General features: G+C 38.0%; 1 protein-coding gene across 4 annotated transcripts; it reads left to right on the top strand.

Annotated features, from left to right (window-relative positions):
* Window positions 1–650: 650 nt before the first annotated feature.
* KYAT3 (kynurenine aminotransferase 3) lies at window positions 651–27,824 on the top strand. 4 transcript variants are annotated; one of them, XM_037403958.1, is made up of 14 exons: window positions 651–706; window positions 5,108–5,236; window positions 8,421–8,479; window positions 9,744–9,888; window positions 13,994–14,143; window positions 15,359–15,445; window positions 16,837–16,959; window positions 17,050–17,170; window positions 21,079–21,155; window positions 22,065–22,154; window positions 22,776–22,962; window positions 23,959–24,032; window positions 24,475–24,561; window positions 25,886–27,824. In XM_037403958.1, the coding sequence occupies exons 2-14, from the start codon at window positions 5,138–5,140 to the stop codon at window positions 25,946–25,948; spliced, it is 1,362 nt and encodes a 453-aa protein (XP_037259855.1). In that variant the 5' UTR covers window positions 651–706; window positions 5,108–5,137; the 3' UTR covers window positions 25,949–27,824. The 4 variants fall into 4 exon arrangements, with proteins under 4 accessions (XP_037259855.1, XP_037259856.1, XP_037259857.1 ...); XM_037403959.1 differs by having other exon boundaries at window positions 655–706; window positions 5,118–5,236; XM_037403960.1 differs by having other exon boundaries at window positions 658–706; window positions 5,136–5,236.

Here is a 27,824-nt window from a genome sequence, read left to right as displayed (position 1 = left end):
TTAATGAGTTTGACACTTCATTCCTTCCAGAAAGACAGCCCGAATAAGGTAACTAGTTAGTCCCGTTTACCCCAACTGCACCCCAGTTGTGATGTTGCTGAGGAGATGCTACGTGCATGTTTGTGTGCAGCTCCATATCAAGAAGTGCTGGGGCAGAAAAAGATCAGAGAAAGCCGTAATTCAAGTACTGACAAAAAAATCCACCAGAACATGGAAATGCGGAGACATTTCTAAAACTTCAGCCAAGTGGCTGTGCCTTACTTTGCCAGCAGCCCTCTCACCTGGCGAAAACCTTCCACCCGCACGGCCAGGCCCTCCCATCGCCTGCCTCTGTGCGAGGACGGACACTGCGCTGGGAGGGTATCGCCCACTGCTCCGGCCCGCGCAGGGCGCTGCCTGCCCGCCGCCTTCCCGCTCGCTCCCCCGGCGGCTCTGGGGAAACCCACCCCAGCCAACCCGCAATCTCTCTCGGGCCGTGCAGCTTTCACGTTCTCCTCGGCCGCTCACGGCCCAGCCGGTGCGGGCGATGAGGGCAAAGCCCCCCCTGGGCCGGCCCCCCCCTGGGCCGCCATTTCCCTCAGGGCTTTCCCGCCCCTCTCCCTCAGGCGCCACGAGGGAGCGCCCCGCCCCTCAGCTCCGCCCCGGCGGCTCCGCGCCGCCCTTCGCGGGCGGGAGCGCGGCGGCGGGTGGAGGCCGCGCCGGGGCGGTGAGTTGTGGCGGCGCGGGCCGGGGGCGGAGGCTCTGCCCTTGGGGCCTCTCCGCTGAGGGCCCGCGGGGGAAGCGGCCAGCGGCGTGCAGGACCTTGCGGGCCCCCAGCCTGCGCCGGGATGGCGACCGCGGTCGTTGGCCGGCAGAGCGGCCGGGAGCCGGTGCCCGCGGCCCGGTGCCTGAGGAGTGTGCTACAGCGTGTCGGGGCGTCCCGTGGCTGGCGGGGGGTTCGCTGGTCCCGGCAGCTTCTGGACTTGCAGCCTGTGTGCTGGGAACAGCGCTTCGGGCTGGGGGGTGCGAGGGTGGGGGGCGGCAGCGAGAGCTGAGTACGGTACTGAGGGGCTAAACGGCAAAGCTGCTACATGAAGGGAAAAAAGTAAGATTCCCACCCCCCTGCAGTGTAAAATTTACTTTTCCACACTCAGCTTTCTCTGTTCCATTTAGATTATGGAAGAAGAAATTATAAAATGTTGACTCCTGCGACAAATCCTTCACATAAAGCAGTGTTTGAGTTCAGTGCCTGTAATAAGAATAACCAGGTTGCTCGAGTCCAGCAGTTTTAGCAACAGGTCTCTTGGCTTGACACATCAATTATTACTTTTAGATAGTTGGGAAAAAAAGTTTTGAAGAGGCCTTGGTGAGCACCCTTTCTTCAAAGCTTTCATCATATAGCTGCATGAAAAAAACAGTCAAAGGCTTCACAAAGTTTGGCTGAGATGTGACATTTCCCAGGTTTGCGTATCCAACAAATATTAAACACAACACAAATATAACAGGGATTATATTTACATTACTGTGGTGGCTGATGGACTTGTAGTGTTTCCAGTAATGTTTGCTGCTGAGACTGCACAGTAAAATGAGACCACTTGTTACATGGAAAAAATGCAGCAGCTTAAGGGATCTGACTGTGAGTCTTTCAGGTTCAAAGGCATTGTTTGTATGGAGGTGGTATAACTAAAGCTCAGAAATGAAGGAACACCAGCAACTGGCCTTCAGTTTTAAAGGGAAAAATTCAATTAATTACCAACATGTAACTTTTCATTAAATGCCCTTGTGGTACAGCAGCATCCGATGTCATGGTACTGTATGACCAGGAGGCTGGGCAGCTGTGAAGGGAGCAGAAGAGCCTGCAACTCACAGGTTATATCTGTGCTGGAGTGGTTATAGAGCACACCATGAGCTGAATGATTGTTAATATGCAGATGTATTCAGAGAGTTCCCATGACAAAGTCTAACTATATCTTCCAGTCTAGTTTAAATCACCAAATCTGAGTTTAAACCAGATAGCAACCAGAACATGCCTTCCTCCCAGCCCCACTAAAAAACATTTCCTGTGTTGACCTTTCTGGTAGTCTTCCTTGCTTTTCACTCCCCTAAAAAAATAGGAAGCTGCAGGAGTTATTTGTTATCCTTTCTTCCCTAATATGTTAATTTTCCTGTTTTCTCTGTAAGTATGCAAGCCTGAATTCCAGGAGGACTGACAGGAGTTAAAGCATGATTGCTTCAGAGCACTGAACGTTAGAATGGGATGAAAAGTATTCGTGTTCATTTCTGAGTTTAACAGACATGACTCTTGGCCAAAAAGCCAGTGCCTGGCTCCAAAATTGAAAAAAAGAGACATTAGTAAGACTACCTTTTCATTCCCCCACAAAGAACAGTGCATTTTCTGTCTCAGAAGAACCTTACAAATTTTTAAGAGAGTTGAAACAGGGTTTGCAGTACCTCTGTAGCTGCCTAGCACTGTGTAACTTTCCTGAGCTGGAAGAAACTTTCCGTCTTGGTGAGGAAAACTTACCTTAGGACATTATAAAGCATCTCACTGATGTCTTATACATACTTGGTCATTGCCAAAACACATACGGAGGTAATAATTAGGCATGCACTCATCCTAAAAGTAACAGTAAATAATTCTCTTGAGCCTGTGATATGTATTACCATGTGATATACAGTTACAGTGGGAATGTTTTTTTGGGGGGAAGGGGGAAAAAAAAAGGACTAGGTATTGCATTTTGTGAGATCAGTTTGGGAGAGTTTCAGGTTATATTAAGGAGGCCTTTGCTTGTACCTCCTAGACTAGTTTAAATGAAGGTGTTCAGTGTTGCAGAAGAGAGAAGAAGCATTTTTAGAAAGAAAAAAAAGTCATAAAGTATTTTATACGAGGCTTTCTCATTTAATGGTCAGTAGTCTTGTCTCTTGAGTGCTCTGGAGTCTGAACAGGTGCTGTTTAGCATTTGCTGGAAAAGTGCCACAGATTGAAATGCAGTGGGAGAAATGTGGGACAAGGCATGCTAGTGCCTTGACTTTGTTTACTGAGGCTGTTCAGCAAAGTATTGTTTCCATTATGTTCCTCATGAAGTTTTCACAATTTTTACATTTCTGTGGTGTTAAACATGGATACCGTTTTTTACTTTAGGTATTTCAGGTACTTGGAGAGATTGACCATGCCACCACGATGCATGCTTCGCTGTCTACTCATGTATAGCAGATTGGTGTAGTGGTGTCTACTGCTCCTCATGCTATGTTGTGGTTTTGTATGATTGTCTTGGGTCAAATAATGGCTTGTCAAATACCAGACTGTCTTTCGGTGCTAGAATTATTTACAACTGCTAATAATCTTTCTTACAAAAGTTGCAAGTTAGTTTTGCATGTAAGTTTTGCAAGTTTTTTATTTAATTTTGCTGCTTCTCAATACAAAATGAAGCAGGCAAAGATATGCATGTTTGTCCCTCTGGGCTGACTACTGCAAGTGTTAAGTGTGCTGCCAGAGTATTCCTGTCTCTGGTCTGACCCTGGAAGAACAGCGCTATTGTCATAGTCACATTTTAAGGTAGTAACAGTATGTTACATAAGTAGTTTTTGTAAGCATACACAAGGAGAGAAATAGAGGCCTTCACAATCTTTTTGATTTCATGTAGTTATTATCAAAGATTATGTCAAATATGCTAAGTGCTGTTATTAAAAGTAACTTAAAATGTATTTACAGGTCTTTTTAAACAGAGGTGTTTCTTTTGTGTCTTTCAGAGTACTTGCTGACTAGTATCAAAGACTTAATTGCTGTTTACTTTCCCTAGTGCTCAGGCCAGCAGAGTTAAGGAAATTGCCAGGGTTTCTTTTTGTAAAGGAAGCATCAATGCATTGTATACTTGGAGATTGCTAAATGCAATGGGATTACAGGGGTATTAATCGAGGGGTCTAATCGAGTTAGCTACAACTCAGTACTGTGTGAGAAAAAAACTGATTTCAGAATCGAGACTTGAGTTTGTAGCACTGGAATAAGAGAAAGTTTAAAACTTAACTCATTCAATAAGGCATCCTTAAAAGGGAGTATTGGTTCACCTTTTCTATTAGTTTACATTGAAAGTGTAAAAAAAGACTTTCTTGTTGGACTAAATCCATTCTTCTTAATGAAAAAATCATACTTTGATACGGAATTACCTTCTCTACTTGTATCTGCAAGGCTTGCATGGTAGTGTTTTAACAGGCAATGGCATTCCTTTGTTTCTAATACAAATATATTTTGTTTGTTTGTTTGTTTTTCTTTTGCTCATTCATGTAGCAAAGTCTGGAGGGAAGCAGGGATTATCTGTTCTTTAATGAGTAAACTATGGAAAACAAAGTTAGTAATTATATTGCTGTGGCTACTGTGTTTCTGACATTGGTCTATGGGTTACATGTTTTTCTCTTACACATTCCAGTCATTTTGATAATGTCATCCAATATGTATGTTTAAAAATACACTCTGGAAGTGGTTGCCTGAAGTACCAGCTCTTACTTCTTTTTTATAGTTATTGATTACCAGGGCACATTTTCTGTAGTCAGTGAATGATCTGTTACTCCACACAGAGCGTCCTTTCTAGCTGTCTGGTTTTTGCTGTGGAAGGTATTTGCTCTTTGTCAAGTCACTGTGGCAAAACTTAGTGTAGTTATATAAAGTGCGTAGGCCTGCCTCTCCAGTGTGACTGGTGATCTAATTATCTGTTTCACAATACCTGATTTGAAACACTGGAAAATGGAGACCAGTTTTAAAGCTGTGTGTCTTTTTAAAATTGGACTCTTTTTCAATTCTGTCTAAATGGCAATTGTAATAGTAATTTTTTTTACACAAACACATTTTCACAACAATTCTAACAGAGGCTTTGAAACTTGAATTCCATTTAGTCTTAATTGTCATTAAAGGAAAAGAAGATTGGTGCTGTCAAATAGAGGGAACTTTCCTTCTAGATGACATTCAGAAACATTTTGCAGCCCTGTCAGTTAAAAGTTTTCATCCTCTATGCTTACAAATGTGATAAGGTAATAATACTTATTTCAATGAAAAAAAACAAACACTGAAGGGAAGGGATCCTATCTTTTAAAATTGCTTAGTGATGTGTAGAAACTCATTCCTAGGATCTGTAAGTTTTTTTCAGGTCACATTTATTATGCAGGCATGCTTTTTGCTTCACGAAGCTTCTGTTGCCTTGGCATTAGAACATACCAACTACGAACAGATTTGCTTTCCAGATCCATCAGACTTGCAGCCTCTGCAGTAAGTATTCCTTCAGCTTCGTAAGTAAAACTGTTTTGTGCAATATTTTAGAGACACACTAATTTTGCGGTGTTGCCAAAATATATGCATTATCTGTGTTTTCTTTATTTCTTGCTACTTCGTTCCAAACATTTAACATGAAGAACAAAATAAGATGTTTGAATCAGTGAAATATTTAACCACACTAGCAAAACAGAATTTGGTGATTATTGCTTTGTGTATCCTTTTCAGTCTTTAAAATCACATCTAGCACATTATCAGGCCAGAAGGATTGCCTAGTTGGTAGGGCGCTAGAGCTTGAGATACAGGAGACAATCCCATGATCCCAGCTTTATCACAGACTTTTGGTGAGACAATTAATTTATATGTATCTCAGTTTTTGTTTAACGAAATGAGAGTAGCAGTGCTTTTTGATGCTGCAATAATAAGGGCTATATAAGTACCTCAAACATAATTTTATACAGAATCTTCTCCATTTTCCCAACTTATAAGGAGTGTGTAACTTCATTTTAAGTCTTCCAGTTTTGTTGAGAGAAAACAGGGCTTTACAACATGGTAGGTGGTTGGAAGTCACACTCTACATTGCATATAGAACACTGGAATGTAAATTGTGTTCCCAGGTCAGAACAGGAGTTCAGGTAGTCAGCAAATTGGTTCAACCGTGGCACATGTCAGATCCTTCAAAACAGGTGTTCAAACCATTATACTGGACAGTTGTAGCATATTTTGCCCATATGAGAAGTTTATTTTAGCGTGCAAGCCACTTTGAAGGTCAGCTTTTGCCTGAATAAGTTCTTTATATGTTGTAAGTATTTGTATGGAGTTTGGATATTCTCACTAAACGTGTTGAAATCTAATCCTGGTGGTTTTTTTTTAAATTTTCTTAAGATCTTGGCTTCTGTTGTAGCTTTTGACATTGAATTCCACAATTTAATTATGCACCGTGTAAAAGTATTTGCTTCTATTATTATTAAACATACCGCAGTTCAGTTTAATCACAAGTTTCTTTGTATTGGGAAGAAAGATAAATATGAACAGCACCTGATTTTCTGTCAGGTGCTTTCCATGGTAGAAGGTGTTAGGGAAAGCAGGAGGTCAGAGTGAGGGCTTGAGGAGGACATACCTCTCCTGCTTAACACATCTTAAACTCATGGAAATACTAGCCCTGCACCTAAAAATGGCTTGAAGATTATCAAGTGATGACATAACTAGGCTAAAAAAAAAAGTCATAAGAATTCTCATGACCTTCTGGAAGAAAGAATGCTACTTGAGGTATCATTTAAAATGTCAGTTAATTGGTTACCTTTCTCAAAGTGATAAGGTGGATCTGAACCCCGCTGTAAGCTGAAATCTGTGAAAACCTGAAAACTAATGCAGGGCCAGCTATTCTGTTTTAAAACAATTTCAAGGCACAAGAAAAAACAAATAAATAGGAAGACTTGAATCATTAAATATTTAAAGTTAAAATAGTATAAGAGCTGTAAGGTGAAGGCTTACTTGTTAATACATTTTTAGCTAGGAAAGGTTACTTAATGCAGTTAAGATTTACGTTATAGTTAGTAATAAAAGTCCTGCAGTTGATAAGTCTTTAGCTTTTAGCAAATTGAAACATTTCAAGAAGAGCTGGTCAATGGAACAAATTTACCCATGGCAGCACACAGAATTCTCATTATTAACTGGAAAGATTCCAGGTAAGACTTCTTATTCCTTGCAGTACAAGAAGTTGTCTAGCATGCGAAAAGATGTGTGTGTGTGTGTCTCAGTCTGAATAGTACCTGTGTTACTTGTATTTATATAGTACAGCCAAACATTGATCATATTTACCAAGACATACATTGTAAAATTGGATTCATCCCCTAAACCACATGTGTGTTTTTAAAAAGATGCAGTACAGATTAGCTGGTCAGAACTCCCCTCTTAACTCCCCCTTGTTCTGTGTCAAGAAGTACAACTTGACCTGTCTAGTTATCTTAATGGTTTTCTTTCTAGGACAAATAAAAGGTGTCCTGTGCTTGATTCCTCTGTTGTTTGTGCCTCATAGATGAGGTCAAAATCGGATCTGTAGAGAAGACATATGAGCAGAGAAGCATCTGTTTAAATATATAGCTTCTCATTCTTCAAATTATTATGTATATGGTAGCTTCATTACTGTAAACAGGTTGAGTGCAAACGTGTGCCTGCATAATATTTCTACTATGAGTAATTCCCATTGATTCATAGTTGAAACTTGGAGTGTAATGGAAATGCTGAGATTTTCTTCTCAGAGTATGGTAGCTAGAATATGGGGTTTTAGTATTTCAGACAATAATAGCTAGCAGTGGTAAAAGTTACTAAAATTAGTAGTTTAACTCAAAGAAACAGGAGTATCTGGAGTACTGAGGTACTATGCAATGCCTATGCAATTTTTTTCCCAGTATCAACCTGGTTTACAAAGGTAGAAATAGGCTTGCCCTTTTTTTTGTTTGCACATAGAAATAAATCTTTTTTTTCCCTAACTTTCTTTTCTCTTTTTAGCTTAAAAATACCACAGCTATCAATAGGGTTTTATCTGCCTTTAGAGAGAGTACTCATTGAAAGTCTATTCTAAAGCCATTTTCCAAGACTTTTGGTTTGAATTGAATTGAAGGTCTGAATATACTGCAAAAATATGTTCTAATGTGGTTTTGCCGTGCTGTAAGTAAACATTTATTTAGAAGTTTTAGAAGTCTGAATGAAAATAAGAAGTGTCTGCTATTTTCGTCTTACCTATCAATTTAACAAATAAAATTACATTGAAAATGCACACTTTCCGAACTGGATTGAGCAGGAATTGGGCTAGAAATAATACATTGTTAGTCTTGCATAGAAAAGAAAAAGAACGTATGTGCCCTATTTTTTTAAGTCATTTTCTAAAGCTGTTGTGCTAAATTTTGCCCCTGCTCCATCCTTGCTGAAAGTTCAATGGCTTTAGATAGTGATAAAAGAGAATTTACCATGTTTTTATGTATTTTCTTGTTAGTCTGAATTCAAGCTATTAGAAGCTTTAATTGAAAGAACATGTCTATAATTTTGTATAACTACTGAACTCAGCTGGCAATGGTTTATCTGAGAAGGCATGAAGGAGGGTTTGTCATGCAGAATCCAACAATATAATACTTTGTCTTTATTAACAAAACCCTTCTGTCTCTGTATTTTGATCTTGCAGACAATGGCCTTCAGACCCAAAAACGCAAGACGAATTGAAGGCCTTGATAGCAATGTGTGGTAAGTAAAAGCAAAATATCTGTATTTTCAGAAAATGTTTTTGTGTGCTATATTTTCTTTACAAATGTATAATTATTGTCAATAAGAAGATACACAGCACTTGCTATCACTACTGAAATATATTTGGCACCTGCTTAGCAGCAGTGAACCAAAATCTATTAAAGGTACGAAGGAATTCTTATTCTTGAGCTTTAAATATTAGGCTTGGGCTTCTCTTCATCTAGTAAACCACATAAGACAAATTTAACTCTTGGGCATGGTAGTATAGCTGACTTTCAAATTTAAATGTTAATTTTGTTGAATAACATATTTCAATTACACTTGATTTATGTTTACAAAATGAGTAAGATTTCTTTTTAAAGCCATTATACTTGTCTTTATAATTTAGCTCATTATTTTTAATACACTTTTTTTCTAGCTGTTAAATTGGTCTTAAAACAACATTGGCATCAGTGGTAAATATGGGATTGTGTTAGTTGGTCAGAACACTATTTTGGGCTTACATTAATTGTATGTATATATGTGTGTGTATATATATATACACACACCAGGTGTTTCGGTTGTCCAGCCTCAAATTCATTTTCAGTAATTTGTATTCATTTTTGACAGAACTGTGATGTTATGTGGGGTTTTTTTTGTTTTGCTTGGTGGGTTTTTGGTTTGGTTTTGTTTTTTTTAAATCTTGTTAACATTTGGTTAGGGAGGAAAGGGTAAAATGCAAAGCTTACCTGTGAAGGGAGGGAAAAAATGTTCAGGAATCCTAATGTTTGTATCTGGCAGGCTATTAGAAATAGTTAATGAACAGCCTGAAACTGTTGCCTAAAATTACCAAAAAATATTTATAGCACTCTGAGGTGACTGGATAGTTTAAATGACACCTTCACTTGACAGTGTCTAGCCTTTAAATCATTTAACGTGCCTGTTCCAATTAGGTCTGCTTCATTTTGCAGAGAGTAGTGTTCTATTTCTGCCCATATCCAGAGTTACTGTGTGTTTGTGCATGTACACATCTGAGCACAGTTCTGCTGGCAGAGAAGTTATTCTGTGGATGCAGAAGGTCAACCTTTTCTTGGGTTCCCTCTGGCTCCTGTGGTTACTTACCATTGTGCCAGCCCCTGCCTCTCCATGTGAGCACTCTACTTAAACATGTTTCCACTGCTGTGAATTTGGCAAAGTGAAATACTTTTTTTTGCCTTTTAATGCTAATGAAGGAAAAGATAATTTTTTTCTGGTATGTTTACTTTAAGATATTTTTTCCCTTTAGGGTTGAATTTACAAAGGTGGCTGCAGATCCCTCAATTGTTAATCTTGGTCAAGGCCTTCCTGATATATCCCCTCCCACCTATGTTAAAGAAGAGCTGGCAAAGGCAGCAGCAGTTGACAGGCTGAATCAGTACACACGAGGCTTTGTAAGTAGTACTATGGAACCTGAGAACCCAAGTTCAGTGGAAAACATGCCACAGGGGAAAAAACTGACTTTGGTGAAACTGGTTTTATCTGTAGGTCATACTGTTATGTCCCAAATTACGTTGATCTAGTAGCCTTATCTGTTACTAATGAACATCCTCTGTGTAGGCTTCTTCAAGGCAGAATCCTTCAGCAAGAGCAAAATGGTAGAGCACATCTGGGATAGATTGTCTTGGAAGAGTCTGTTCACAGTTTAAAGAATGTAAATTACACATTTACCTCTGATTTCGGTTGGTGTAAACATGGATTAGATAGGGTAATGGTAGAACGAGAAAGAAATACGTGATTCACTCGTAACTTTTAGTAGATTTCAGTGGAGATTTGGAAGTGATGAAAACAGTAAGTTTTTGCCTCTGGAAGGTAGTCACTACCCATTCTGTAAGTTGGCTTGTAGAGTGTGTGTCTTGGGCTGGGTATGAGTGTGTGGCATTTATCATTGTCCAAGGCAGGATATTCAAGTGGACCATTACTGTTTTAGTATGACCACTTCCTTGTTTGTTTTGTCCGTCTTTTATTTTGTGGCAAAGATAAACCATTTTGCCCAATTGAGAATCATGTGTTAGGATTGCTACAAGACCTGAAGGAGTCTGGTATTTTTCTATATGATCCTGTTATATAACAATGATAGAAAAACATTTTATACACTGGTAGGCCAGTGATTTTATTGGTAGTTGTGGCATTGTTGTATATATATATTCCAACACAACTTTTTGCCTATTCTCTGTGAATCTGCATGCATTAGAACTGACGGGGAGCAGCAGTGGCCAGCATTTCCCTGAAGGACAAGCTGCCTCAGTGAGCAGGGTGGAGGCCTCGCCAGCCAGGGCCCAGTCCCACAGTACCTGAGCAAGGCAGGCCCAGAGATGGTGGCTGAGCTCTGCCCACATCGCCAGGCCAGCTTGTGGTGATGCCATGGGCCTGAGGTCAAGTCAGGACGTCAGTCCATGGGTCGGGCCCTGCAATGCTAACCATGGTTAGACATAACCCAGTGATCACTGGGCAGGTCCAGGGTGACACAGCGGGTCTAAGGTCAAACCACAAAATCAATCTACAAGTAGGAGACAGGTTCAACAGAGTCTATGGCCAGATACAAACATGGCTATAACTGAATTGCAGACCAACAACCCCACTGTATAGCACTTAAATGGAGCGACTGGATCAGGGGTCCCCAGATAAGGTTGGTCAGGGCCATTAAGGCCTATTAGGGCACTTGGGGCCCTGGCAAGAACAGAAACAAAAAGAAAATATTCCCTCCCCGCCCCCCCCCCCCCCAGTGGCTGTAGTCTCATTCCATCCCTCTTTGTGTCACTGAAATGAGGAATAAGAAAACTCCTCAACGCCAATGTAGCATTAAGAAGCAGGTATTCCTTTATTGCAATGCTGGATGCACGGGGGATTGCTCCACCTAACATGTGTACTGTATGTTATATTTAGGCAAGATTATATAGACCATACACATGTTTATACATTACATTTCTCAGAAAAAAGCATACATACTCATTCAGTTTCCAAGACTAGGTAGTACTATGTTAATTAAGCATCGTGCATGCTTCTTACATGTTTTTTAGAGTTTTCATGGGTGGGTCTCAAAAATAGTCGATCCTATAGTTACGGCTGACAAAACTGAACGTCAGTTTGCTTTCCTAATGTGGACTATCCAGATTTGTTCCATTAGTTTCCTATACAACAGTTTCCTCAGTGACCATAAGTTTTAGATGACTCCTTTCCTCTTGGTGTGAAATCAGCAATTCGGTGTTACAGGACTAAGGTTGGTTAGTAATTTTCCATAGTGACTATACTGAAACAAACAACAATACATGGTAACATTTGGTTCATTTTGTTTCATCACCTTTAGCTATGTGCAAAGAGTCTGGAAGTACAAGATGTGTATATGTGTGTGTGTATATATATATATAAACTTGAAAGTATAAAGCAATTATTTTATGTTGGGGACACACACAATATGGCTGGGATTTAGTGAACTTTTGGGCTAAGCATTAGTATGTTCATCACCCATGAAAAGTACCTGAAAAGTTTTTGCTTACCAGGCAGACAAGGTTTTCGAGGAGCCTTGGAACAGAGGGAAAGGTTACAGAAAGAATGGGCTACAGTCTTACCTTCTGACAGTTATTCACAGACTGATTCTTCAAAGCAATTTGCAAATCAAGCATAAATATAATTTTCTCAATGCATGCAATTATTCAGTATTCTGGCACTTTGTTCTTTATTTTCAAATAGTTTTATAATTCCCACAATAATTATTAATGCTTGCTGCTATATTATACTGTAGACAGTAATTAAAGAGGATTTTTTAGCAATATTCCCATCCTCAGCCTTTGCACTTCTTCTACAAACATCTGCACTTCTAAGGTTTTGAGCACAAGTATTTCTAGTAGCAAATATGGGAGCGATTGTAGTTGACTGGCTCAGTATTAGATCAGACATACACATGTATGTGTTTAATAGAAGGTCAGTCTGTTATTTAACTTAAAATTTATACAAACTATGTATATATAATGAAAAACAAGAAAGAAGTTGAAAAACAGGATGTTACAAATAGTTAACAAGACATGGCCTTGAGAGAAGGAATAGACACCATAAATGTCAAGCTGGGGCATAACAATATAAGCTCAAGGAGAACCAAATGGTTAATGTGACCAAACAGAAATTACTACAACTGTGTGAACTACCCTAATTAGCACACTAAAGGATCTGCCCTCGAGCAAAGGAAGCCCAAAGCCCTCTCCCACCGAACCATGGTGTAAAAAGGGTAGTGTACCTTTAAATGGAGACAAGGCTCATAAGAACCAATGAGAATTAAGTGTGACTAAACATAATTGTAAACAATTGCTCAAAGTGTATAAAATGTTAGAGGTGTGCGAGCTCTGTGGATTTACCACCTAGCACCCATCTCTGCGCAGACGTGCAATAAATGACATCTCGGCTCTGTGTGTGAGATTGGCTCTTAGCACACCGGGTAATGAACTCCGTGGGTGAGACAACAGGATGCGTATGAATGATGCACATCCCTCTGATAATAGAGGCATTGTCTCAGCCCTCTGCAGCGCTTGGATCTCTCATTGACTGTAGGGCTATGGCCTGTAGAGTGGCCTAACATGGCTTGGGCGGTGCAGCATTCCTGTGTAGCTGACACACTCATGGCAAGAAGTGTCTGTCAATTGAATCAGCACTGACTTGTAAGTCTTGTTTTATAGTAATGTTTTTGTTTACAGAAGGTTCATGATTTATGCCTTGTGTGTAGAGGTACAGTGTTCAGTATTTTAGAGAAGGATTTTTGATACATAGTTGCGTTTTCTCAAGGAGCTGTTTTCTATTCCTACCAAGTATCCAAAAAGAAAAAAGATTTTCACAGCAGGAAATCTGTAGTTTTCTTGTGTAAACAGAATCATGCCTTCTTATTTCCATACTGTATATGATCTTTGCATGTTTGTTTTCTTGTTCTTTGCACATTTTGAGAAAGGTATGTTAACCACCATGTCCCTGTAGGGGACACAAATGGTATTCTGAGATTTGGGGTATGACTATATGAATCATTATTCTGATTACAAGTGCTGTTTATCAGCAGTATATAAACAGAATAAAAAATTTGCCCTTGCACCAAATATTTTTTATTTGAAGATAAGGAAGGAAACAGAAGGAGCTTCAGCCAGAAATATGGGTGGGGAGAAAGAGACTCTGAAGGAGGTGTGGATGAATTGGTGTCAGAGAATTCCCATCTTTCCTCCTGTCTCTTGTCCTGGCTGTCCTATAGGTTACCCGGAGCTAACCTGAGATGTAATGATAAGACAGAAATTAAAAAGCATCAGATATATAAAAAGAATTTCCTAGTAAATATGAATAAATTGAAACCACTTTTCTCCTGTAATGTGCAAAAACTTTAAACCATGCTACCATGTTAACAGCTGTTAACACTCATTATGTATTTTTCTGTTTCAAAATGTATTATTGTGTGGAGAAGACCCCAAACATAGGCTTTGTATGTTGTCAGGAAGACACCAATCAGTTGCATTTGTTTGCTTTGAACAGGGACATCCGTCGCTGGTGAAAGCCTTGTCTCAAGTGTACGAGAGAGTTTGTGGAAGAAAGATTGATCCTCTCACGGATATCCTGGTGACCGTGGGAGCTTATGGATCTCTGTTTAGTACAATACAGGCATTAATTGAAGAGGGAGATGAAGTAGGTTTTTATTTTAAATATTCACGTGTACTCACTGAAGTGAGAACTTGCCTGTTTTTTATTCATCCACTTTTAAATATAAGTTTACGTTGGGACTTCTTTCTGATCTCTGTTAATTTGATTTGTTACAGTTGCACATCTGACATTTTCAGAAGCTGTGTTCAGCAGCCTATCCTTTGGATGTCTTCTTAGCATTCAGCCACTTACAAACTCCTTTCTTTCATACTTGTGGTACCTGTAGCAGTTGTTTATCACTATTACTGTTAGGTGACACAATGCGCACTGATTTCTTATTTGAGAAAACTTGTGGGCTGTGTCTGCAACAGGAGACTAAGAGTGGCACAAAGTATTATTGGTGTTTGAATAACAATTGTATATCAAGTTCTGTTTCAGACTATCGCATGGTAGTGGCATAGGTAGCAGAAAAGTCATTTAAAGGAAAGGCTTGTTAGTTTACTGTACTAGCTGTGGTCATTTATCCCTTCACTACTGATGTATCCCTTCTTCACAAAGATATTAAGTTTTAGGAGGATGTTTGTACCTGTAATGGACAAGAACTTTTTGTGTTGTCATGCATTTCGCTTTCAGTGTTTTGTTGGTTTCACTTGTATAATGTATTCTCATCTTTCTTTCTTTTTTGTTGCTCAAACAGTCACTTCTCTCTTTTTGTAATGTTTTTCTGCTATGAGCTTTTGGGATTTTTTTGTTGTTTTGCTATTATGCAATTTTCCTTTAATTTGTTCTCTTTTTTTTTTTTTTTTTTTTTTTTTCTTAAAATTTTCTTCTGATAAAGTTTGAGGACTTAAGCCATTCTTCTGACATTTCGAGATACTTGGAAATCCTCGAATTTCATGGACAGAATTAGAGCACTCATGCTGTGGTTCAACAGTTTGCTGTTGCAGTCTCCCATCTCTGCCTTGCACCTTTGAATCTGTGTGCAGGACCCGAACATTCCTAATAGTGTTGTCTTAATTGTTGTAATGTGTAACTGTAGAAGAACAGCCTGTGTGTGTTGTAAAAAATGAGTAGTGCTTATCATACTTAGACTGAGGACATTGGTATATGATGCTCTAAAAGGAGGAATATTCTGCAATGTTAGATCAGGATGGAGTGCCAGAAACATGATCAAGTAATACCATCAAAATAAATCTGGAAATATGATGGTATCATGCATGGTAAATCCTCTGTTTCTGATACTGATTATTGTAATTTCAGGTAATAATAATAGAGCCATTTTATGACTGTTATGAACCCATGGTAAGGATGGCGGGTGCAAAGCCTGTTTTTATCCCACTGAGATATGTGAGTAGCTTTTTAAAAATTATTTATCATATAAAGTTTCTCATCTATCTTCAATAAAGTTTGATGAACACCTTCTAGGTGATGCTTTTCTGTATAGTTTTTCATAATATCCAATTATATAAAAATGAGATAGATTGCTATAGTGTAGTCTGAGACAACAATAATCCAAAGAAGATAGAATATTTTATTAGTGTTGGAGAAGGTGGGACAATGTTTCTCATTTACTTTAATTTCTGCATTCTGAAAGCTGATCAAAATTCCTTTTTTGGATGTCGTCAGAGAATGTTTTCAGTGTAGATAAGGGAAGGAGGATTACATTATCAGTGCAATTTCCGTATCTGCTGGTTTTCAAAAGATTTGGATTCTGATTCCTTCAGCAATTCCTACAATGACAGAATACAATTTCTTTTCCAAAACCTGTTTACTAATGAGCGATCATGCAGTAGACATATTTCCTATACATATGAGAATTACCATGTCCTTTATTGGTGAAAAGGAATAATTTTGCTATGGGTTAATTTTCAGATTGGTACTGCTGGCATTATGCTGGCAGCTTACAAGGATTGTTCTGGATGCAAAGTATTGATCCTGTTACTATTGCCTTGAGTGATTTGCAGCCTTGTATGGGGAGGGGTGAGGGGCTCTTTAGGCAGGATTGTTGCATGAACACCATAAAATCAGAACAATGCAGAGTGACAGAACCTCCAAAACTGCAGTGGAGGTGAGACTGTTCCTCTGATGCCTTCTTTCTAGGGATGTTTTGAGTGATGGGGTTCCTCCAAGTATTTTCAGATTCACACCCTTGTTTTTGGTCTGGACCTCTCCCAGTAATGTGCAGGTGTCAGAAAGTTAGTGTGGCCATGCTCTTTGCTCTCTGTAGCAGCTGGCCCAAACTTCTGTTGTCCTTGTGTAATACCGCAGCAATTCCAGAGCCTCAGTGGTGCAGATTTTTAACTGTTTGGTCATTTTCAGGTGGACAAGGAGGAGGAAAAGACCTTGAGTCTCTCCAGTAGTGATCAATCTTTCCAGTCAAGTATGCACGTGTTGGTTCTAGTGTCTGCGAAGGCCATAAACTCTCCTGTCATGTGACTGGGCTTCCTGCATTACCACTTACAATCAGCATGTGTGCAACCAGATCCTGGAAACCAGTTCCTGGGGGTGCTTTGAGGCAGACAGGGGCCAGGACAGGACAGCCACTAGTGTAATATTTTACTTTGCTTCTAGCCTGCCTCCTTGTTCCTAGAAGTGCCTTCTCCCAGGAAAGCAGGACAGATTGGATAGGTTGAGAAGTATGGTTGTGAAAGTGTCTGAGGGTGATAAGTTGTGTATCTCTGTTTAGGCTGTAACATGTTATATTCAAGTAATGCATAGATTTATTGGTTTTTTTATAGAAAAATGATGGAAACTCTGCATCTAGTGCTGATTGGGTCTTAGATCCTACTGAACTTGCAAATAAATTTAATTCCAAAACAAAAGCAATTATTCTGAATACTCCACACAACCCTCTGGGCAAGGTAAGAGTCCTGCTTTAACACTACTGTAATTTCAGAGTATGCCTTAAATACTATGATTAATGCATTGTCTCTTACTTTCTTGAATGCCAGGTGTTTACCAGAGAAGAGCTCCAAGTTATAGCTGATCTCTGTATTAAACATGATACTCTCTGCATCAGTGATGAGGTGTATGAATGGCTGGTCTATAAAGGAAATAAACACATTAAAATAGGTACTGATTTTTTGTGGCATCTTAGAAGTGATTGAGGAATGATGTTGTAAATGTACCTGTCGGAGATAATGGTTGCTAGAAGGAGCTCAAACTTCAAGCTTTGACTATTTTACAATGTTTAGACTCTACAGACAAGAGCTCCTCCCTTTTTTGAAAAATATTTTGAAGAATACTTTCCAAATAGAATTCCCAAAGCTCTTAAGTGACTTCGGAGCAGATATCCATAGAAACCAGTGGGACCGATTCTCACAAGTCAGTTACGATCATCTGAATATCCCGTCCTTATTCAGTTACTTATAACTGCTGTTCATGTATGTATATTGAACTGTGCTTTGCTGAAGAACTAATAAAAGAAACAGGGATTGAAACTTCCTTCTCCAAACATTGCAGAGATAATAATTGAGGGAAATGCACAATAGGGAACATAATTATTTTTGCTCCACTACTTACAAAAAGAAATAAAGAAAAAGTATAACGGTTAGTGTGGAGATGGTGTGTGAACACTGTTGCTCCAAAGTGCAGGGTGTTAAATAATAAAAATTCAATAAACATTGAATCCAATGAAGTAAGTCACTGCATGGGCAGTGTGAAAGCATGCTGAAGTCTTCAGGCAATTTTGTTACAGGAGTAAAACACCATTGCAAGAACAAACCAGAAAACCAAATATGATGTTATGACCCTGTCCCTCTTGTTTTACTTCTTGATGCAAGTTTCACTGAAGTTAGTGGAATTACTCCCAGTGCCTCAGAACAAGTGAACCTAGGGCAGGTTATTGAACTCCTTTCCCAATCCTATAATACTACAGCTAAGCATTTATGTAGAAATTTCTACTGTGGTGATCTCTGTTTGGATCTGCTGATGTATCTTAGCTGGCTAAACTCAAAAACTTCCTCCTTATATGTACAGATGTTTTGTTTCTAATGGTAGCATCTGGCATCAACTATCTGTTATGATGTACTTACTGACATAACAAAGGCACATTTCAGTTGTGCAACAGAGACAATTAGTTGAAATTAAACAACGAAACCAAGAGAGATTAATAAAACTTAGACATGAAAAAGCTTAGCTTTTTTCCTTGTGTTACCGCTGGTTGAATGCTGAATAACTTTACCTCTATGCTTCAATTCCATGTGCGTAGAGTAGTAATAAAAGAAACTTTCCATTAGTGGGGCCTACATCATTGTAAAAACTGAATCTTATAAATAGTAAAAAGGAAATTGTATCTAAATGACCTTGCAATGCTTATTACTCAGCCACACAGTCACTGATCATACGGCTGCAGTACATTGATTGTATTGGCCATGAATCTGTATAGGCTATGCGTCTGTTTTGAAAGTGGTCTAATTTCATGGCTCTTGTTAATGCCTTGGTAGTGATACCTTCTTCAAGAACTTCAGACACGGAAGAAGGGGAACATTTTGGGTACATTCAGGTGATAGTAATCTGAGTCAGTGCATCCTAACAAGTTACCACAGTAACTGATCACATGTGGCTTATCATGTCCCTTTTGCAAAGTAAAATGAGTTAAATTAAAGCTTTCTTCATGGGCTTAGCAGGTGGTTCATGTAAATAGCTGTTCTCGGAACCAAAATCTCTGTGGGTGGTGTGAGGTAATCCATTTCCCTTTGCAATGGCAGCAGGTCCAAACGTTTGTGTTGTCAGTTACACTTCACATTAGTGGACAGGTGGTGAATTCTTAAGACATAGTAACTCTATTGTTTGTTAGTATCAGTATTGTCATTTTAATGCTTCAAAACATTTCCAGTTGAACATAAGGTATTATGTACTTTAGCGTAAAATGTAAAAATATCATGCATTGATAATGCAAGTTAAAGCCTAGACATTGGTCAGCTAGGTTTAGGTACATATTCTCTAACAGATCCCATGATATTATCTTTAACTTTAAAATCACTATAAAACCTTCAGGGTAACACTGTAAACAATAATATTTCAATAAAAGAAACAAGATCTACTCTTTCTAACTGAAGTTTCTTAGATATTTTTTTTCTTGAAGTCTACAAAGATAATACAAGAAAAAATGAATGTGTTATTTCACTATTTAAAAACTTTTATTTCCATATTAACCTCTATGTATTCCATCAAATGCAGGGACACTTTTTTTTTGTGAGAGATGCAAAATGGATATTGCATCAATTTACAGGGTCTGATGGTTGTTCTTTAATACAATATAACAGGGGGTGCTAGCCACAGATCATAAAAATAGTACAGTCTTTGTGCTGTCACTGAAGCAGCTTTCTGTAGTGTGGTCAGATCATTATCTGACTTCCATTAAACTGTGGACCTCCCCTAAGCAGTGATTAGGGTTGCAGTGGCAGATTTAGATATTGCATCTCATAAGTGAGGATTCTGAACAAGCCTTTCAACAAGCTGAGTGCCATCCCAGGTAAAAGGCTTATTATATGTCTTAGTTTGCACTTCATTCGTTTTTTAAATCGGAGTCAGACTTGGTTATGGTGTCATATAATGATGTTGCCATGTGACACGGAGGTATTCCCTCTCAATTTAAAACTTGCTGCTTGTAAAAGCAATGGAACTGCTTCTTCCCCTGTGCCCTTTACTGCTGCTGCTGTTTGGAATGCTGTTGCAGTCTGCCTCCAAGGTTGAGTTCCTATGACTGTATGGCAAAACAGTCTCACTGGAGGGCATTAGCTTTGGAATTCAGTTCTTTTTGCTGTCTGTGAGAGCTAGTTTGGTTGCCTTTAGGAAGTGATCTATACTCTTGACCTAGCTAGCTAGAAAACGCGTCTCTTCAAACTGGCTTTTTGTTTTCAAGGTCACAGAGTAGTTGAGTTTCTTTTCTGCTGGTTTCTTTTTCTTCTTGGCAAGTGTGCTCAAAAAATTATTACATGTTTTCAAATAACTGCAAAGATTTATACCATGTCTAATGCAGATAACTGTTGCAAAAACTTCCTTATGAAATTAAGTGGGTTTACTTGGAAAGTCTTTGTTCGTTGGTCTCCCTATAGAGGGGATTTAACAAGTGACAGATTCATTGGTAGTGGTTCTAGTGTTCCAGTGAGGTGGAGGTGGATGTTGTTCATCACTGCAATTGCAGTAGTGGTATGAGCTTGTCTAATTTTGTGTCTCAGACTTACATGTGTCGTGATTTATCTGTTTCTGTTGAAAATGAATTAAGTTAAAAGAGTCCAAATAGAGCTCCCCTGAAGCAGTGTACAGAAAAAAAAATTGCAAACTACAGGGAGACATTTGTTCTGTTATCTTCTTGGAAAAGAAACAGGATTTTGGTCTCCTACCAGATACAAATACAGAGACAGGCCTCCATGTGTCCCTTCATCCTTGCAGACATCCTTAGCTAGCTGCTATTGTCAGTCCCAGGCCTGTTCAAATTATATAATAAAGTATAATTTATTTGCTCACTCGGCTAGTTTTCTGATTGTTACAGTGTTTGGTTCTGGGTTAGAAGTCTCAGTAATTCTTTTCTTCTGATCTCTCAGCCAGCCAGCGACACTGAACTGGACAACTCTATTAAAATGGTTTGCAGTGCCTGACTTAATGTTGTATATGGTGCGATTATCAGGCATCAGAAATAATGCTGTCTTGAGATGAATGGCTAGCCACTTCTTACATCATACCTTTCTTCTGAATAATTATGCATTTTAGCTGAGGCTAACTAACATAGTTTTCACAAACTATACCTCTCATTTTCTGCCTCTTCTTTCTCCTTTCATTAATCCTTACCTTGTTTTCGGCTCACATATCCTTTCCCATTTGTTACAATTGCTATAATTTTAGAATATTCTCATTGCTTACTTAATATGCTGCAATGATGTATCAACATATAGCTCTGAACTAGGGGCAGTACGGTTTTTTAACTACATGGAATATGTGAGTGCATCTGTACCCAATTTATTTTATTTTATATACAGCTACATTGCCAGGTATGTGGGAAAGAACAATAACTATAGGAAGTGCTGGAAAAACATACAGTGTAACTGGCTGGAAGGTAAGAAGAATCACTATAAAAGAGCTCAGTTATATAAATAACAGAATGCATTTATTGTGCTAAAAAAGCCTCTGTTTGTATGACCTGTCTTTTGAAAGCTTCTGGCAAACCTCTGTGTCTCCAAAACATGAAGATAACATTCAGTTGGAGCAATTACAGCAAAACACCCATGTTTTAATTTTCTTCTTGTCTCTTGATTAATTAGCTCTTGGGAGAAAAAAATAAATATAAATAAACACAGTATGATTTTTTTAAAAAACATCAAGATTCTGGGAGAAAACATGGATATTAAACATAAAATATGAATTTTAACTTTTTCAGTTTTGTGGTGATATTTTCAGATTGTGATAATGGTATGTTTTGGAATGGCTTGTATTTCTGTAAAATATGTAATGATAATATTTTGCTTGACTCTAAAATACATGTCAGAAAGTAAACAAGAATTTTTAACCATTTGGCAACTAAATTCTTTCTTTTTTATCACCTGTGTTCAAACTGAACCATAACATCTATGATTCAGTAGTGAGCTTTTGCTTTATGCTCAAACCATCTTTGACACAGGAACTTATGAGATGGAAAGATTCTAAAACAATTAGGGATAACATTCTTAATAAATGCTTAGTTTGTTTTCTAACCCTTGTTATATGAAGAGTTAAAAGTTTCCTCAGTACCCTGTGAGAGATAGAGTTCATTTCACCCTGTTGTCTCAAATCTAGAAATTTTTAAATGAGATCATTCAACAAACTTTGTGTAAACTGGCTCTTTTCTTAATTCTTTGTCAAAACAAATTCAGTACCAATTCTTAAAATAGAAAAACTTGAGACATCAGCTAATTTTAATTCTTTGTTTGTTAATTTTTGGTAGCACCACTGCTGTTAAGTATAACATATGTATGCTTTCTTCCCTTAGCTTGGTTGGTCTATTGGCCCCCAGAACCTGATTAAGCATTTGCAAGTTGTTCACCAAAATACGCTGTATACTTGCCCCACTCCCTTACAGGTAGGTTCATATGGGGCAGAGGAGGTTATTTTGTGGTGGAGCAAAACTGTAGGCCTCACTGTAATAAAACAATAATCACAACAATGAAGTTTCAGTTGTCAGAATATATATTCTGGGGTGCAAGAAGAGGAGACAAATTTGATCAGCTCACTAGACATTTAAAAGTAAAATACAAAAATAATCTGTCTTGCAGATTCTTCTTTCACCTACGAACTGCTGCTTCTTACATAAAACATGACAATTGTAGTGGTTTCTTAGCAAATACGAACAACAGTTGTTGCAATAAGGTTTTACTGAGCATTATCTCTGTCTACTGCTTTCTAGTATTCCATGATACATTATTATCAATAATTTAAACTTAGCTTCAATTCAGATTGCAAACCCTTATGTGACTTCTGCATATGATTCGTGCCTAGCAAATGACTGGGTGCTTTGGGTGTTGCAGCAGCACAAAGTGACAAACAAATTACATGCTTGGACGTAGCTTGTGTAATTTGTATATGCTGATTTGCTTAATAAGGGCCAGAATCAAAGAAAAATCCATGTGATTTCAGTAGGAAGTATTTGAATGTAAGTTTACTGAGTGTCCATGAGTACTTTAAACATCGATTATGTTTCCAGGAGGCTTTGGCACAAGCGTTTTGGATAGACTATAAACGCATGGATGACCCAGACTGCTATTTTTACTCACTGTCTCGAGAGCTCGAAAGCAAGCGTGATAGGATGGCTCAGCTACTTCAAGAAGCTGGACTAAAGCCTGTCATTCCAGATGGAGGATACTTTATGATTGTCGACGTTTCTACATTAAGTTAGTATAAAGTTTTATTAAAAAGGGTGTGGAAAGCAAATAATATAGTTAATCTGAAAATGCAACTTTCATTTAAAACTATATTCTCTCATTTCATGTTTGCATAATGTTGTCAGAAGTGCTAACTAGGACTGAAATTTTCTGTTTGACCTTAGCCTGAGAGGTGGATTTTATAAGCTTCAGCAAAGCCTTTGTGATCCTAACTACTGTCCGTGTTTTGCAAAGCTTTGGCAAGGTTTTAAGGAGGATAAAGGAGGTGGATAAAAAATTCTGTTTTCAATAGGTCTCTGATTATGAAAATGTTTGAGAGCCAAGTACCTTCCTGTCATACTATTTGTACTTTGCCCTTTCTGGTTGGTTGGTTGGTTGGTTAGTTTGTTTTTCTTAATCTGAAGTCATACCCTGAAGGCTCTTTGAGGCACTCTGATTTATAAATACTGTAAAATATTACCAAAATTTACAAAACCTTTTGGAAGTTTTGGTAACTTTGGAGGAAAAATTGCCACACGGAAACATTTTCTAGTTCCACATTCTTCACTAACTTGTCCTATTGGCAATTGACATTCACACGGAAATGTTTACACACAGTGCTACCATGTGTCAGAAAGTTTTAGATACCCCAGCTGCACAGATTAAAAAGCTGTAGTTGCAGTGATTATTGCTATCCAGACAATAAATGCATTCTTCAGTACCCTCCACAGTCCTGATCCCTCAATAACCCAAACTTGAGGACTACTTAGAGTATGGCATAGCTTTCTTCCAAGCTACCTGTCTGAATTTGCTTTGAATGGAGAGCAAGTGCTCAGGTCAGAATGGAAAAGTTAAGTCTGTTGGCCTTTTTAATTGTTGTAGTGCAATTTTTAGTTATATTTAAAAAATAAAAGCATGCATCTTTATTCTTAAGTGCTAACTATAATCAAGTGCTGCTAATGAATGCCTTCCCAGTGAAGTCTAGGAAATCTTACAACATGTTTGTTTTAAATTTGATTTTTTTAGATGTGGGTCTCTCTGGGAAAGATGACAAACAACCTTATGATTATAAATTTGTCAAATGGATGATAACATCTAAGGTAAGTTGTCTTAGTCATACTCTAGATTTAGAAATGCTTTTCTATTGAAAGCAAGAGCAGTGCAACTGTACTTATTAAATAATGTAATAAATTCCATTCAAAATATCGCTTGGTGTTTATAGTAACTGCTGATAACGATGTGGCTAAAATATTGCTAAATATGCTGAGAATGTACCCTGTAGGTTTGTGTTATGTCCCAGCACTTATCTTTCAGCATGCTTAAATGCTAGTTGTACAAAAGTACATTTGAAATGTTGTGCCTAAGAAAAGTAATTTGAATTTATTTAAGCCTAGCTAGTGCATACGAAACCGAACCTTGTCTTTCCCTCACATGTTGGGAGGGGGAGTTCTTGAAAAGGAATAGTAAAATCATCATGCTTAAAATGTTTTTTTTTTATACATATATAAAATAAGCAAATAATATTTCTGTTTTATGTTTCAGAAGCTGTCAGCAATTCCTCTTTCAGCATTCTGTGGTCCTGAGACAAAAAGGCAGTTTGAAAAATATATACGGTTTTGCTTCATTAAGGTAAATTTGTGTCCTGGGAAGACTTAAGACTCCTAGAAATCAATGCAGTACAGAAATCTGCAAGAGGCTGACTTTTATGTTTTGCTTAGGATCTCCTGCGCTGGATGGTTTTAGGAACAGAAAGTTAGCATGGTGTAAAATTCAGTACAAAATAGCTTCAACTGCCTTTTTGCTGAGGGACTTTAAACCATAAATGTGGGTGACATGGCTAAGAAGGGTAACTGGCAGAAGATAACAGGGTGGGTAGGCCTTTTTTAGCTTCCTCTATTGATTTTTAGAAGCATTCTTGTCCAGTCGTGACAGTGAAAATGAACGTCACAGGTATGCTGTCAGTTAAGCTGAATTGTATAATCCAGAGCAGAGTGTGAGAGAGAAGTCACCTTCGGGTTTAGCTGAATTGTTTGAAGATGCATAGGGTTTCACAGAAGCTCCAAATTATAAAAGAAAACAGTAAGTTATCTTACATGTTTTTTTGTGAATTGGCTGACTTTTGCCATTTTGTGAGCACGTTCTTTTCACATGTTCTTCCTCCTGTTGAATCTATTCTTTAAAAGACTGAAAGACACTGGGGACAGATACATAAACTTTGATAAGCCCACAGCCCTAAGATGTTTCCCAATTGTTCTGTAACAGAGTCAGCATAATGGAACATGTGCAACTTCCCAACTGTTGTAGTATAAAGATGAGAGCCTTAGCTTGAACCAGTAATGAAGGGGAGTTTCTGCTTGTGTTACTTAGTTACTTTATAAGTATAAAGACTATGATATAAACTGAGCCAGTAACAACCAGGATGAAACTTGCTGGTTGTAAATGTGACTTGGCCGGGATGAACAGCACTAATCATGTCAAGTTAAAGACTACTTGTATGACTCACCAGGTTGTAGCGAAGCCACACAACTGGCCAGTGGAGAGATTACCCATATTTAGTGGGATTACGCTTAAGTAGTTCACAGCATAACTTGGTTGCATGGAGATTTAAAAATCCCAACTGTACACATGAAGATTAGGAAGCTATGTTAGCATGTCTCCGATATAGAGCCGCCAAGTACGTCACTGCATAAATGCTAGGCGTTTGTATAAGAAGTATTGTTTTCACTGAATTTGATTTTAAATTTACCTAATAAATATCTGCAAGGAATCAGCACTGAATTCTTTGTGTAGTCTAGATTTGTAGCTGTAACAGTTAATGAAAAACTGACTGACAGATATTTACAGGATGCAGGTGAAACTGCCAAATACTGATTTGGGATGATATAATCATGACTGCTACTCTCTTTTAAAGAACTCCACACTTGTAGTAATAGTGATATTCCTTGTTTTACAGAAAGACAGCACACTAGATGCAGCTGAAGTGATCCTGAAGAACTGGAATAAACAGACAGCCTGATTTTTTCTAATTAACTGTTCCATCCGGTATAATTAGCTAATAGTAAGGGGGTTTTATTGCAATTGTAAGAACAAATTACTTAATACAGTACAGAATTAATGTGACATTGTAAATAATTTTTTGCTGCCACCTGCTGAGGAGTTAAAACAATGAATTACTGAAATATGTGTGATGCAACTCAGATGTTTGTTTTCAATCTTTCCAAAATCATTTACTTTTTTCCTAAAAAAAATAAATAAGAAAATCCATGAGATTCACTACTTCTACCGAAAGACAAAAAAATTGTAGGACCTTGTAAAATAAATAGATGATATAGGTATTTTAAAACCTATAAGAAAAAAGTGGGAGCATTTTTTTTTGTATGAGAGAACGTAGGAACTAGGGATGACACTTAAACATAGTGATCTGTGAAATTCAATAGCCTGCAGTGGAGGAAAATTAAGATATGCCTCATATTAGTGACTTTCTACATAATACCTACCTACCCTGCCCATGCACACATTGCATCAGTATAAATAAAGTGATTGAGTTAAATCTATACAGTGTTTATAGTATAGGCAAGATTGAAAAGTGGTAAGTTGCATAATTACTATTTTATTTTTCCACGATATTAATGTGTGCTGTTCTGAAAGTATTCAGTCCTCAATAAAGTTACAGAAGTGGCATCTAGAATAGGAATTCTATTTACTCATGTCTGCCTACTTACTTATTTATTACATGGATGAATCTACAAAGCAAAATAGAAGACTTCTTTAGAGGTTCCTTCACAATCAGATGTACAGTGGCACAATCCTATCATCCTTTTTCTTACCATATTCAAAACATTGGTAACTTCACACCAAACTTATTTCAGACTCTTTAGATCTAGGGGGATCATAGAGGTGGACCTAATACTGTGCTGTGAAGTCAATTAACTTTGTTTAAGGGTCAGTTGATAAAGGACTGTTTCAAAAGAGATCAGTATGGAGGATTCCTTTCTATTTGCCGCCTTTTTCAGTTCTCTCTGCCATCTTTTCATCCACAGATGAGTTTCCCGCTAGCAGAAGCAAGCCAGGCAGGTAACCTTTTAAGGCTGTGTGTTTTGTTCTCCATGTTATTTCTATATTCTTCCCACAGGCCTTATGGTGGCAAGCCTGAATGAATTCAATAACTAGTTTTGCAAATATTTTACTAATACTATGATCACACAGCTGGAATCTTAACTGAATACCATCAGACTGACCATGACCAGGGCCTAAAAAAAAAGCATAGGAACTGGACTGTGAGAACAGATGCTATGCTTTTTTATTAGCATTTCTTGGTCTTGGGCTTTTTGGAGTCCAGTAGCTGGGACTTCGGTATTTTTTATAGCTGTCTTACACTGCCATTCCCCAAATCTCACCAAAAGATGTTTGGCTGGTATTTTTAAGGTGGTGTGTAGTCTTTGTGTAGAAAAATCAATTTAGTTATTCAAATTACTTAACTGAAATTTCAGCACGAATTTCATGTGGAAATTCCTACATTAAATTACAGGAGGAGCTATTCTTTATGATATTAGATGTCTGTGAAATCTACACTCTGTTTTACAAGGAGTTTAAAATCTGTTTATCTAAGTTGCACTGGGGAGCTGTGCTGTTGCAGGAACTAAGAGGGCAGTGCAACAGTCTTATAGAGCTGCATGGTGAATTGGGAAAAGAAAATGTAAAATAATCTGCTGCTTTAACTGAAAAGTAAATTTTTATAAAATTAAACAGATTTTTCTAGCATAAATACATGGTAAAACATAGGCTTATATGTAATGTTTTTATGATTATGTGAATCAATTTTCTAATTTCTTAAGCCTCTGAAATGATATGAAATAATAAAATACTTGAATTTTGGTTTCTTGTCCTTGAAA

This window comes from Falco rusticolus, chromosome 11 (assembly GCF_015220075.1).
Source record: "Falco rusticolus isolate bFalRus1 chromosome 11, bFalRus1.pri, whole genome shotgun sequence".
NCBI classification, from domain to species: Eukaryota; Metazoa; Chordata; class Aves; order Falconiformes; family Falconidae; genus Falco; species Falco rusticolus.
This window is presented reverse-complemented; position numbering and strand designations above follow the sequence as displayed.

Coding starts and splice junctions, on each gene's coding strand:
- KYAT3 (XM_037403958.1), top strand. CDS start 5,138: ATGCTTTTTGCTTCACGAAGCTTCTGTTGCCTTGGCATTAGAACATAC. Junction 15,446..16,836: donor TTTTTATCCCACTGAGATAT/GTGAGTAGCTTT, acceptor GTTTTTTTATAG/AAAAATGATGGAAACTCTGC. Junction 22,155..22,775: donor CTTGCCCCACTCCCTTACAG/GTAGGTTCATAT, acceptor TTATGTTTCCAG/GAGGCTTTGGCACAAGCGTT.